This window comes from Lemur catta, chromosome 8, assembly GCF_020740605.2.
Source record: "Lemur catta isolate mLemCat1 chromosome 8, mLemCat1.pri, whole genome shotgun sequence".
NCBI classification, from domain to species: domain Eukaryota; kingdom Metazoa; phylum Chordata; class Mammalia; order Primates; family Lemuridae; genus Lemur; species Lemur catta.
This window is the reverse complement of record NC_059135.1, coordinates 78270215-78285246: the sequence shown is the minus strand read 5'-3', so window position 1 is coordinate 78285246 and position 15032 is coordinate 78270215. Positions and strand designations below refer to the sequence as shown.

Genomic DNA, 15032 nt, shown 5'->3' with positions numbered 1-15032 from the left:
ACCTCAAACTCCTGGGCTCAAGCAATCCTCCTGCCTCAGCCTCCCAAAGTGCTAGGATTACAGGCGTGAGCCACTGCTCCCAGCTTCTTTCCTTCTTTTCTCTTAAATTTGATAAAGGAGTTCCTGGTTTAGAAAAAAAAAAAGCAAAATTAACTTAGATTCCTCAAATGAACAGTCACACTACAGTGAAATTTTAGCCTAGGATTTCTAATCAGCACAGCACTGTAATAAATGCATCTAGCACATGGTCTTTTGGTGTCACCATTTTATACACATACAGAGGAAAATAACTTTCAGAATGAATAAAGAATACATTTCTTATAGGACCTAATTTCTCTGAAATAGTTTTTCTGTCTTTTTTCTTTTTTTCCTACACATCTAGGCCCTGAAAATTCTAGCAATCACAACCATCAATCCCTGGATATTGCCTTTCAAAGCAGCTTTTGAGCATTTGAATGATCACTTAAATTATAGGCCACAGCTTTGATTCAATTTTGATTCTTTATACCAAGCTTGGAGTCTTGGACTTCTCCTAAAGTCTGAACGCCAGGAAGTGGTATTCCCTAGTTCAAGAGAAAAAAAAAAAAAAAATATATATATATATACACATATATATATGTGTATATATACACACACACATACATATCTCAATTTAAACTAAACCATTTTTAAAAAGAAGAAGCATTTACTTCAAAAAAAATTTAAAGCAGAATATGTTAGAAAGCTAGTTTTTCATTCTAAACTCAAATACCTAACTAATAATGGTCCAACAATAAGCATTAATTATATGAAGAGAATTTTTAAAATTTTGCAGTGCTGAAATTAAATGGGTGGAAATACTAACACTTCCATTGAATGCTGATTTATATATATATATATATATATATATATATATATATACACACATATATATATATATATATATATATATATATATATATATATATATATACAACAACCACCTTGGAATACATATCACAAATACACACTGGCATATGATAAGCAAATTCATTAGCATTTGAGTTCCTTTCCATAATAATTTTATTTTAGAAAATATTGTTTACACAGACAAGCCATTTAAAAAATCTCTGGAACTTGCATTTGCTTTTCCTTCAAACCATAGTGTTACTTCTAGATTTCCTCTTTAATTTGCAAAAAGGAAACAAAAATAAAGTTACTTTATAGTTCCTGTATTAAACCTAAACTTGATTTTCAATGAGAGTTTGTTTATTGAGAGAGAGAGAGAGAGAGAGAGAATTGGGGGGTGGAGTTGGAAATGTACTGAGATTTTTATTCTTTTAGCTCTTGGGGCAACTGGGCTGGGCCCTTCACCTCTGTTCTAAAGTAGCCTTTCTGGTTTATTACAACCGTATAATTTTCCATGTGTTTTATCAAGTGAAAGGGGTTGGGAAGTTTTACTCTAGAACGATTACACATGTATTTTATAACTGTATCTTAAAATATTTAAAGTGGACTTAATTAAATCTTAAATTACAATAACCACATGCTATATAAAGTTGAAAGAAAGCTACCTCCTATGACCTTGGGTAACTTAATTAAACTTGCATATTCTCAATTTTTGTTTTATTGTTTTTTGTTTTCAGTGAATGGATTAAGTGCCAGGCCTTCTGAAGTGAGTCTATATAGAGAATTTGTTTGAGGATTTTTGAAAAATGCCTGTGCTTGCTGGGTGCAATGGCTCATGCCTGTAATCCTAGCACTTTGGAAGGCTGAGGCAGGAGGATTGCTTGAAGCCAAGAGTTCCAGGCCAGCCAGAGCAACATAGCAAGACCCCATCTCTATCAAAAATAAAAACATTAGCTGGGCATGGTGGGACTCACCTGTAGTTCTAGCTACTTGGGAAGCTGAGGCAGGAGGATATCTTCAGCCCAGGAGTTTGAAGTTACAGTGAGATATGATTATGTCACTGCACTCCAGCCTGGGTAACAGAGTGAGACTCTGTCTCTTAAAAAAAAAAAATGCCTATGCCCAAGCCCTACACCAGAGAAAGTAAATCAGAATCTTTGAGTCAAGCCCAGGCACTGGTATTTTTTTCAAGCTCCTGATGTCATAGATCAATACGGAAATCCAAATGAAATATATAAAGATGTATTTTCTATTTATATGTATTTTTAAAATTATTATTTCATAAATATCATACATGATCATAACCAGTTTAAATATACCTATATGTGCATGATTTTAAAATAAATGGCAGTTTATTTCTTTAAACACAATATCTGCTACTGGTGTCTAACAATCTATTTCCAATTGGGGTCATATTTGGCCAACTTTGATGATATTAATGGGATGTGGATGCTCCAAACATTTAAGTGTTTTTTTTTGTTTGTTTGTTTTTTTGGTGGAAGGCATCATAGTAGGAAATCTATATATGTAGAAGACAAAAACTTGTACACAAAGGTTTGAAAATAGTTGCAACTCAAAATTAAAAATAGCTTCATTAGGGCCAGGAGAGGTGGCTCACACCTCTAGCACTTTGGGAGGCCAAGGAGTGGAGATTGCTTGAGGCTAGGAGTTTGAGACCAGCCTGAGCAACACAAAAAATTTAAAACTTAGCCTGGCATGGTGGCACTTGCCAGTAGTCTAAGCAACTCAAGAGGCTGAGGCAGGAGGATAGCTTGAGCCCGGGAACTCAAGGCTGCAGTGAGCTATGACTGCACCACTGCACTCCAGCCTGAGCAACAGAATGAGATGCTGTCTACAAAACAAACAAACAAACCAAAAGCTTCATTATTATGCCAACAATGAATATATTAATGAGCCATACAGACATACTTCGTTTTGTTGTGCTTTGTATTTTTGCACTTTACCGATACTGTGTTTTTTTACAAATGGAAGGTTTGTGCCTACCTTGCCTTAAGCAAGTCTATTGGCACCATTTTTTCAACAATGTGTTCTCACTGCACATCTATGTGTCACATTTTGGTAATTCTCACAATATTTCAAATTTTTTCATTATTATTTTTTCGTTGTTGTACAGGGTCTCACTCTGTAGCCCTGGCTAGAGTGCAGTGGCATCATCATAGGTCACTGTAACCTCAAGTTAGACCTGGGCTTAAGTGATCCTCCCACCTCAACTTCCTGAGTAGCTGGGACTACAGGCATGTGCCACCATGCCTAATTTTTGCATTTTCTTGTAGAGATGGGGGGGTCTCACTATGTTGCTCTGGCTGGTCTTGAATTCCTGGCCTTAAGTGATCCTCCCTCCACAGCCTCCCACAGTGCTTGGATTACAGGCTTGAGCCACTGCACTCAGCTTTTTTTCATTATTATTGTATCTGTTATGGTAATCTGTCATCAGTGATCTTTGATGTTGTAATTGTAATTGTTTTAAGACATCACAAATCACACCCATATACGACTGTGAACTTAACTGATAAATGTTGTGTGTGTTCTGTCTACTCCACAGACCAGCCATTCCCCTGTCTTGCTCCCTCTCCTCACACATCCCTCTTCCCTGAGACACAACTATACTAAAATTCAGCCAATCAATAACCGTACAATGACCAGTAAGTATTAAAGTGAAAGAAAGAGTCACATATCTCTCACTTTAAATCAAAAGCTAAAAATGATTAAGCTTAGTGAGGAAGGCATGTCAAAAGCTGAAACAGCCAAGTTGTGAATGCAAAGGAAAAGTTCTAGAAGGACATTAAAAGTGCCACTCCAGAGAACACATGAAGCCTAAGAAAGCAAAACAGGCTTCTTGCTGATATGAAGAAAGTTTGAGTAGTTTGGATAGATGATCAAAGCAGCCATAACATTCCCTTAAACAAAGCCTAATCCAGAGCAAGGCCCTAACTCTCTTTAATCCTGTGAAGGCTGAGAGAGAGAAAGAAGCTGCAGAAGAAAAGTTGGAAGCCAGCAGAGGTTGGTTCATGAGGTTTAGGGAAAGAAGCCATCTCCATGACATAAAAGTGCAAGGCCAGGCCACAAGTGCTGATGCAGAAGCTGCAGTAAATATCGTGAAGATCTAGCTACGATCCTTGATGGAGGCGGCTGCACAAAGCAGCAGATTTTCAGTATAGAAGAAACTGCCTTCTTTGGAAGAAGGGGCCATCTGGTGCTTTTATATAGAGAGAAGAGAAGTCAATGCCTGGCTTCAAAGCTTCAAAGGACAGGCTGATCCTCTTGTTAGGAGCTAATGCAGGTGGTGACTTTAAGATTAAGCCAATGATCATTTACCATTCTGAAAATCCTAGGGCTTTAAGAACCATGCTAAATATACTCTGCCTGTGCTCTATGAAGGGAACAACAAAGCCTGGATAACAGCACATCTGTTACAGTGGGGTTTAGTGAATATTTTAAGCCCATTGTTGAGAACTGGTCAGGAAAAAAAAAGATTCCTTTCAAAATATTACTGCTCATTGACAATGCACCTAGTCATCCAGGAGCCCTGAGGGAGATACACAGGAGGTTAAAGTTGTTTTCATGACTGCTAACATAACATTCATTTTGCAGCCCATGGATCAAGGAATGATTTCAGTTTTCTAGTCTTATTATTTAAGAAATACATTTCATAAGGCTATAGATGCTATAGGGAGTGATTATTCTGATAGATCTGGACAAAGTAAATTGAAAACCTGGCTAGAATCCACCATTCCATAATAGACACCATGAAAACATTTGTGTTTCATGAGTGGAGGTCAAAATATCAACATTTATAGGAGTTTGAAAGAAGTTGATTCCAACTTGCATGGCTGATTTGAGGGGTCAAGACTTCAGTGGAGGAAGTACCTACAGATATGTTGGAAATAGCAAGAGAACTAAAATTAGAAGTGGAGCCTGAAGATGGGAATGAATTGCTGCAATCTCACGAATAACTTGAACTGACAAAGAGTTACTTCTTCTGGATGAGCAAAGAAAGTGATTTATTGAGGAGGAAGCTACTTCTGGTGAAGATACTGGGAATGTTGTTGAAATGACACAGAAGGATTCCACAAACTCAGTTGATAAGGTAATGGCAGAGTTTGAGAGGATTGACTCCAATTTTGAAAGAAGTTGTGTGGATAAAATCTTATCAAATTACCTTGTGTGCTACAGAGAAGTCTTTCATGAATGGAAGAGCCAATTGAAGTGGCAAACTTCATTGTTGTCTTATTTTAAGGAATTACCACAGCCACCCCAACCTTCAGCAACCACCACCCTGATCAGTCAGCAGCCATCAACATCAAAGCAAGACAATCCACCAACAAATGACATTACAACTTTCTTAAGGCTCAGATGATTATTAGCATCTTTTAGCAATAAAGTATTTTTTAATTAATGTGTGCACTTTTTTTAGACATAATGCTATTGCGCACTTAATAAACTAGATCATAGTGCAAACATAACTTTTATATGCACCTGGAAACCAAAAAATTCATGTAACTGGCATTACTACAATATGTGCTTTATTGTGGTCATCTGGAACTGAGCCCACAATCTCTCTGAGGCATGCCTGCGTGTCCTTTGAATTGTGAACCCAGTAAAAAGTAGTTGAGCTTAAGTTACTTCAAAAGGTATATACCTGAGAAGTTTGCTAGTTGGGATGTGGTAACTTTACCAAAAAGAGTCTGGAAATACACTGCATGAGGCGGGAGGCGGTGGTAGTGGGTCAGATTATACATCGGCCAAAGTGTGTATTCACTACTTCAGGGAACTGGAGGTTGGAGGTTTCTAATGAACTCACAAAAAGTACCTCATAAGAAAAAGAGCTAACCCGAAGGCACCAAAGCCAGAGTAAGGTTTTTCTTGCTTTTCTTTCCCCTCTTGGAGGTATTAGAAGCAGCAGTAGTAAAAAAACAAACAAATTAAAAAAAAAAAAAAAAACAGGTAACAGTGGACATATTTCTCTGTTCCAAACTGTGTTTTTTGAATTTAAATGAGGCATGAGTGGGGGATGGAGGGAAGCTGTGAATCAAAAGTGAGACTGATATTTTGCTTTATATTTAGGAAGTAAATATAAAATTGGTTCCCAGGTTAGGCTTGGAACATATAAACTAAAAGAATAAAAGGATAAACAGATAAGGTCCAGAGTGATGGACATTTTTAGTGCACTAAGATGTCACTCAGAAGCAACCAGGCGAGTTTTCAGAACCGTGAACTCTATGGCAATCATACTGCAGTCTTTGCCAGGAAAGGACGCTTCCAGAAGATACAGCTACAGCTCTAAAGCTGTTGACTTAAAGTGCAACGAGGGCAAGGCCTGTTTTAGAAGGCTGAAACTCAAGAGCAAGTTTGGAATCAAGTGAATCTTTAAGCAAAGTGTTTAAAGTTTGTATTATGCCCCCTAAAAATTCATATGTTAAAGTCCTAACTCCTGGTACCTCAGAATGTTTTCACAAAAAATCACATTAAAATGAGGTCATTAGAGTAGGCCCTAATTCAATATGACATCGTGTTCTTTTTTTTTTTTTTTTTTTTTGAGACAGAGTCTCACTCTGTTGCCCGGGCTAGAGTGCTGTGGTGTCAGCCTAGCTCACAGCAACCTCAAACTCCTGGGCTCAAGAGATCCTCCTGCCTCAGCCTCCCGAACATCTGGGACTCCAGGCATGCACTGCCTGGCTAACTTTTTCTATATATTTTTAGTTGTCTGGTTAATTTCTTTCTATTTTTTAGTAGAGATGGGGTCCCGCTCTTGCTCAGGTTGGTCTTGAACTCCTGACCGCTAGCGATCCTCCCTCCTCGGCCTTCCAGAGTGCTAGGATTACAGGCGTGAGCCACTGCGCCTGGCCAGACATTGTGTTCTTATAACAAGGAGAAATGTGGAGACAGACAGGTGTACAGGGAGAACACCACATGCACAAGAAAATGGCCACCTACAAACCAAGGAGAGAGACCTAGAACAAATTCTTCCCTCACGGCCCTCAAAAGGAAGCAATTTTGCCAACTACTTGATTTTGGACTTACGGCTTCCAGAACTGTGGGACAATACGTTTCTCTTGTTTAAGCTGCCCAGTTCATGGGACTGTGTTACAGAAGTACTAGCAAACTAATCCAGAGAGCTTGTACCATGAAGCAAGTAGTTCCAGCTTAAAAGGAGGGTTTCCAGAATGTGGAGACTGGGTTGATGGAGGGAATTTATCAATTTTTTTAACATGCCCAACTGTGCCAGAATTTGAGGAGTAACTCTTGGACAGGGCTTAACAAACTTTTTCTTTCTTTTTAATAGTTATAAAGTTCTGTGAGGTCGCTGCCACATTTACTTGTTAATGAATTATCTATGAATTTTTCATGCCACGATAACAGAAATGAGGCATTGCAGCTGAAGTATGTATTAACTGCTTCAGGGAACTGGAGATTGGAGATCTCTAGTGGGGAGGATGAAGCCTGCAAAGCCCTGAAATATTTAATCTCTGGCTTTTTATAGAAAAGGTTTGCCTTGCCCTGCTTAGAACAAGAATACTGCTTGGAAATCCTGCCTGCTGGGGACTCATAGAACAAATGCAGCAAACGGCCTCATCTGGACACAAAACCACAAGATACTCAGATCATGACATCTCTCTGTTTCTCAGAGTAGATCTGGACAGTGTGGATTAAGAAGAAGAAATTGAGGTCACTTACCCACTTCTTTCTCCTAAGAATAAGATGGAGACAAATCCAATGGAGGAAAATCTTCCAGAGAACAAGACACGAAGGCACTGAAAGAAAAAGGTGGAAAATGGTGCCTGCAAGAAGATTTAGTGACAGTCTTGAGGCATTATGACTTAACCAAAATGTTGGGACCCACGAACATGGCATGTGTTTGTTACTCAAGCAGAACTTTACTTTGAAAAGGGAGGTTACAGTAAGCTCTATGACCTTTGTGAAAAGGCCACTGAAGTGAGGGAGAAAACCAAGAAGACCATTGAGAAACTGCAAAAACGTATGTGCTAATTGGCAACACCTACTTCAAAGAAAAGAAATATGACAATACCATCATTTCTACAATAAATATTTTGGCAGAACATCATACCCTCAATATGCAGAAAAAAAAATTGTCAGCACTACAGACAGAAAATATCCTGAAGGACAGGAATGACTTGTGTGTATCCATCCTGACTTGGCTTTGGAAGAAAAGGATAAATACAATAAATGCTTCAGAAAGGGCACTCTCCCTCAGTTTATAAGCATGAAACAATTAAATACACTGACTAACAGAATCTGTAAGAAGTTGAATTGTGTAAGAGGCAGGCAGTTGGCACTGTGGCACTGAAGAACTGGGAAGTGTGTCTGCACCTAGAACCCAAACATTCTCAAGGGTTGTATAGAGAAAGCAAAGTAGCCATGGAAGATATGGTTGTATTCCAGAAGGCTCTAGACTTGGACTCTAGCTATAAGGAAGCAAGAGATGACTATCCTTAATGATGGATGAGACAATAACAATTGACATGACCACCCGGAGGATCAGAAGCCCTGAGTCATATGTGACCCTGAGCTAAAGCAAATAATGAGTACCCTAGCCAAGAGGACCCTTCTGGTGCACATGTGCAAACAATATTTACACCTCTTTTGTAAGTCGGCTTTAAAAAATGCCAATGAAGAAGAGGCACAGTATCTATAAAAGTGATGAGGTTGACATAGATGGTATGTCTGTCTTGAAAAGATTTTTAAAGGTTTAATTAAGTAGTCTGAAGTAAAGACCAGTATAGTACAAAATGATTCCAGTGAAATATCAGCAAGAAGTGTAAGTCTTTTTTTCCCCATAGAATTAAGAGAAAACTCAGTAGTTTACAACTGTGATTGTAAATGTGTGCATTTCTTGATTGTGTTTTGAGAACATGGATTGGTATGTTTGTAGTCAGAGGTGAGTTATAAGAGACAAATCACCGAAGTCCTTGTTTATTTGAATAAGAAGTAAATATAGAGAACAATCTCTGCCTATATATACATTAATACTATACATGTATGTATAGACAGAGAATGAAAAAAAGTATAAATCCAATACATCTACTTGAGCTATGTAAATAATTTCTTTAGATTTTTAAAATTTACCACATCTACAACACTAGTTAATCCAAATGGTTAGTACTTGCCTAAATTCTGGTAACTCTCTAATATGATTAGATTGACTGATATATTTCTTATAAAAAAATCTATTTTTAACTTTTTTCTATTGCCTTTGGCTATTTATGCTTGGAAGTAGTTGCTAATTTAGATTTCCTCATGGAGCTCAATAAACATGAAAGATCACTACAACAGTCTCTTATAGGTTTAAAAAATGCAAAGGTTTACTGATTTTTCAGAGAACCTGATGTTACCCCTGGGAGTAATTATTAGAAATTTATTATCTTTGAGTTAATTTTGTTAATTGTTTGTCCCAGATTAACAATACCAAATGGAAGAATGTTGATTCAATAAGCATTTTTTTAAATATATTTTCTTCTGTTCCAGTTGATTTATCGTTAGTGAATAAGGATGAAAATGCCATTTATTTCTTGGGAAATTCTCTTGGCCTTCAACCGAAAATGGTTAAAACTTATATTGAAGAAGAACTTGATAAGTGGGCCAAAATGTAAGTATTATTTTAAAAGCCGCTACTCCACATTCATACAAGAATTTTAAAAATCACACTAGGTTGTTTAATATTTGGAAAGTTGCATAACAGAATCTTTGGATTGTACAGTTGTCCCTCTGTATTCATGGTGGATTGCTTCCAGGACCTCCCTTGGATTCCAAAATCCACAATGCTCAAGTCCTTGCAATAAAATGGTATAGTATTTGTGTATAACTTGCACATCCTCCCATATACTTAATTTTTATTTATTTATTATTTTTTGAGACAGGGTCTCACCCTATTGCCTGGGCTAGGGTGCAATGGTGTCATCATAGCTCACTGTAACCTCAAACTCCTGGGCTGAAGTGAACCTTCTGTCTCAGCCTCCCAGGTGGCGGGGACTATAGGCATGCCACCACACCCAACCAATTTTTCTATTTTTTTCTGGAGACTGGGTCTCGCTTTTGCTTAGGCTGGTGTCAAACTCCTGACCTCAAACAATTCTCCCTCCTCAGCCTCCCAAAGTGCTAGTATTACAGGCATAAGCCACCATCCCCAGCCCTCCTGTATACTTTAAATCATCTCTAGATTACTTATAATACCTAATACAGTGTAAATGCTATGTAAATAGTTGTTATAATGTATTGTTTAGCAGATAATGACAAGAAAAAAATGTCTGTACATGTTCTGTACAGATGCAACCACCCATTATTTTTCCTCAAATATTTCTGATGCATGGGTAGTTGAATTCATGGATGTGGGACCATGGATACAGAGGGCCAACTATACTTTAGGGCAGGGAGAAACTTTAGTGATCGTGCTGTTCAATCCTCTGATTTTATTGATGAAATAACTGAGGATCAAAATAAGATCACATGGCTAGTTAGTGGCAGAGTCAAGAGTAAAACTTTTAAAGTATCAAACTTTTAAGTCCTTCCCTTACGTTGACACATTTAAATCATATGTAATCATTCTATTTCATGCCTTCCGTGACTAAAGAAGGAGTTAATAGTCAGGATTTTTGTTCTTTTATGATTAGTTCTTAGCTAAGCTATCAATACTTCTTTTTATAAATAAGGACACAAAAATTGTAGAGGAAGGCAAGCGGTCTAGTAAAGCAGACGGCATTTCTCTCCCCAAACAAACCTATGATTTATTGAGAAAGATGCTCTGTTTGCATTTAGCTAAGCTGATTTGCACCAATCTTGAGAATGTCTCAATCAGAACCATTTTTTCTCCATCGCTTTTGTTCTACTTTCACCCTTCTGACTGTGGGACTCCTCTCACTCTCTCGCTAGCCAAACCCTCTGCAAGCCCAGTCTTCCCAGCCACAGTGATTAACCCTCCCCCAAAGTCATTACTCTTGGGTAGGCAGTTTGGAAGTATCTTTTTTTATTTTTATCAGTTTCATGTTCTTACCTGTATTATAAACCCCCTAAGGAAACTAAGCCACTCATAGGTATTTTCTCTTTCCCCAGTATTTACTGATAAATTTGAAACTAGAAATATCTTTAACATTTTAAACATTTAAATATCTTTAAATGTTTAAAATATTTAAAATAGCCAGAGACATTTTTAAAATATTTTCTGATTTGTTGTTACTTAGAAATCCATATGAAGATGAGCCAAACTTGAAGGTCAGGTAATAAAATGTCAGAAAGATGAAACCAAACCAAATAAGAATTCTGGAGGTGAAACATTTGGCTCTTATGAAAACTCAGAATATTTTTGCCACCTGTCTTCATTCTTCATGTTATTGGTCTTTCCGACTGGGAAAAGTCCTATTCTTCCAAGTCTAGTTTACACTGACTGTGCTAATGATTACTACCTACTGTGGCGATCAAATAACATTGCAAAGTTCTTAATTTTAGTGGTTAAGATTGTTAAATTTACAACTTAATGCTAGAATGATAGAAGTGTATAATTTTATTAATCCTGTTATAAATGTATCTGCATAACTTTTATGCACAATTTGCAAAATACATATCACATTTTGCACTATCAGGTTTTAGTATTTAATAAATGGGGGTCATAGTTAATAAAAATGGTTAATATTCATTTTTGGCCTTAATGTAAGAGAGAGCAGAGAATTAGATCGAATGAATTTGAACTTTAGAGAGTGTCCTTGCCTCTTGGACATTCATTCAGCAAGGCTGTGCATTTTTATTCTCTAGACATTTAAAAAAGATGCTGCCCTGCTGTTCTATTCATATCCTACGGTTATCCTACTTAAGTAAGGGACTGGTTGATTATTTTCAAGGCTTTAAAGTTATATTTCAGGAAAGTGCCTGTCATAACACTTACCCATCTATTGTTGTTGTCTTTTACTTTTTATATTTTATTTTGCGATGATAGAAAAAATTCATAGTCTTAATTAAACCTTCTTACAGAGTTTTATTAGATGATTCACAAAGGAGATACATTTTAATGCATGAGGCAATGTAAACTGAATTAAAGAAAATTTCTTCTGAGCAAAAGATATCCATCCCATCTTGGCTTTGTTTGTTTCATTTAGTCTTCTTGTTTTAAGCCGGGGTGTCCTTGTCAACATCATGGTCCTACCTGCCCATACATGTGAGTGGTGTTTGAGGTACATGATCACATTCCTGACCCTCCTGCCTCACTCATGCGCCATCTTTGATCCCAAAAATATTTGCTCATTATTATTTTCTGTAGTTGTTCCCAAATATTTAGCTTAAAATCCTATCTCTGGTCTTTTTAAGCTAAGGTTCTTGTTGGAAGGAAAATTTTTCCTCTACCAGCTTAGAACTTAGGACCTGTACATTAATTAACAACAGACAGGTTAACAAGAGAAAAGTGTATTTCACACGTAGACAGAAACAGTCTACAAGGAGTGGCTCACTGAACAGCCAGAGGTATGGATTTATATACCAGCTTAACTAAAGGGAAGAGTTTTAGGGCTTTGATGGGAAAATATAACAAAGTCTATTGGGCTTTTTCATCCTGACGTTAATGGGCAGCATCCTCCCTGGCTGGAAGCTCCTAGGAGGACATTAATGGCAGCTGAATTTGTACCTCCTGGTGCTAAGGCTCATCCTCCTTCTGAGGGTGGGTCAATGGTAGCTGTATTTTTAGGAGGCTCTGCTTAAGTTTAGACAGCATTTCTTTCTGTGGCTGATTTTTGTTCTCACATTTTCAGTTTAAAGTAATCTTCATGCACCTTTCCTGGACTGTTGATTCCTTCAATTCCCTGACTATTGCTTTGGTTTCTGTACTAAATCTCACCTACATGTGTTTAGTTTGCCTCTAAATCCAGGGCCTCCCATTACTGGGGTTAGTTTTACCTGATCACTTCTTCCTTTTTACCTCCTTCCACCCCACTTCTGTCCTGCTTCTTGGCTGATACTCAAGCCTGGTCAGTCCTCCCTTTCTCCTTGACCAATGGAAGATTATGGGAAGGACTGAGTCAAAGACAGCTGTGAATTTACTAAGTGCCCTAATGCACATGGAAATTAGGTGCTTAGTTGGAAAAGATAATGTTAAAAATTTATACTCTTAATAGTAACATAAAAATTAGAGTGCTTCGACCAAGCAAGATACTGCTCAGGGATACAGATATCAAGTCTCTGGCCATCCAGGGCCTGTAAAATAGGAAATGCCATTTGGCACATGGCTGTCATCTTCTTTAGTTTTACGGCCTATTGCAGACATACTGCCTAGCACACTTATGTGCAGAATAAACCATTTCTGGTCATAATGCAGCCTGACCTTGTCATTCCCATGGCTACCATCCTTGATTAATTACACTAAATGAAAATTAAGAATAGAGGTACATTTAGAGATAATTTAAGGTGTCTAATAGCTCATTCCTGCTGCTTTATAGAATATCTGAGACTGGATAATTTATATAGAACAGAAGTTTATTTTCTCACAGTTCTGGAGGCTGGGAATTCCAAGATCAAAGCCCTGGCAGATGAGGTGTTTGGTGAGGGCTGCTCTCTGCTTTCAAAATTGGTGCTTCTTGCTGTGTCTTCACTTGACAAATGAGATGAACAACTCTCTCCCACCTCTTTTATAAAGGTGCTAATCCCATTCATAAGGGCTCTGCCCTCATGGCTTAATCACCTCCTAAATCCTCCACCTGCTAATACTGTCACATTGGTGATAACGTTTTAACATATGATTTTGAGGGGAAACACATTGAGACTACAGCAGAACCCAAATGATTTCCTTCTAAAACTTCTGCCTGTTTAAGGCAAAACTGTGAAAATAAAGTTTCTCTAGCAGCACTTACCACTGTGTTTGTTTTAAAATGCTCGTTATTGTTATTTTGCAATTTCATTTTCAACTCTGGGATTTTTCTAAAGTAGCTTAATAACACTTTGAAGAATATATTTGTTTTTTTGTAAAATGGCAATATTTAGGTGATTTCAATATTCTGAAATAGAAAACTTTTAGGGTGATTGGACTCATTTGATACATAATAATTATTAGTAATTATCACGAAAAAAGGTGCTACAACAATAAGCAACAATATGCTTGGGATCTGTGGGTCTGCTAGAATGGTTAGGCAATAAGCTTAATGAACTTGGGGAGAATATTTTATATTTAATATTTACTAATAATCTAGGTTATTTAAAGGAGAATAACATGAGTTAATAATCATAATAAAAACATTCAGCTAGAAGGGAAAGATGTATTGGTCTTAAAAAGGATATTTTAAGTTGATGAATGGATTTCACAATATTTTAGGTCATCTATGTTGTCAAATCTGCTAGATAAATGGTGGTCTCTTTTTTTCACAAGAGCAAAAACCTGCAATAGTTTTGTCTTTATAGTGATTCTTCTAAGAACTGTCTGTGACAGTTTAGGTAGGATTATTTAAAGGTGAAAATGTCCCACTGAATTACATATCAGGAACAAGCCACCTGGTTTTCAGACAATGGCTCACTGTACACGGCAATGTGTGTGCAGACAGGGCACTGAGAAAGCATGCCAGGCAGGTATAGAACTTTCTTGCAGAGCCTTCTTGTCTCGTTCCATTTAAGTGTTTCTTTCTTTAAAAGCCAAAGGTATATATATATATATATATATATATATATATATATATATATATATATATATATAAGAAAGCATAAGAAAGTTCATGCTGTGGCATGTTATAAAGATTTGCCCCAACATCTTTGGGGGCTAATCATCATTGGGTCATGGAAAAAAAGTTGTGATATCATTAAGGAAGGCTGTGAAATCTTATTTATTTATTTATGGAAGGATGCTTTCTAAAAACGGGGCCACTTTTCATTTTGTAGGGTGATTAAAGCATGGTCCTACTTTAAAGAGGACCCAAGTTTCTGTTAACTTCCTAATTAGATTTTATATCCTGCAATCTAATTTCATGAATAAATACTGCTTGTGGACATCTCAAAAAACACCCTACTCATGGCAATGATTTATCCCATGGTAGTGACTTAACTCTCTCCCATGCTTTCTTTTTCTTGCCAGTATTTGTAAAAAGAATATTGCAGCTATGCTGCAACTATTTTAAGGAGTTTTAAATGAAAGCAATATAATATTTTTTTTTAACTCTAATACATAT

At 37.0% G+C, this 15032-nt stretch overlaps 1 protein-coding gene across 6 annotated transcripts in view; it reads left to right on the top strand.

Moving 5' to 3' along the window:
* The window catches only part of KYNU (kynureninase), a 124800-nt gene that overhangs the window by 15844 nt on the left and 93924 nt on the right, over window positions 1–15032 (top strand). For 5 of the 6 annotated variants that reach the window (XM_045558885.1, XM_045558883.1, XM_045558888.1 and 2 more), the window contains exon 3: window positions 9373–9493. The exons of the other annotated variant lie outside the window; for it this stretch is intronic. In XM_045558885.1, the coding sequence (XP_045414841.1) occupies window positions 9373–9493 (121 nt within the window). The remainder of the gene's footprint in view (window positions 1–9372; window positions 9494–15032) is intronic. 6 annotated transcript variants of the gene reach the window in all.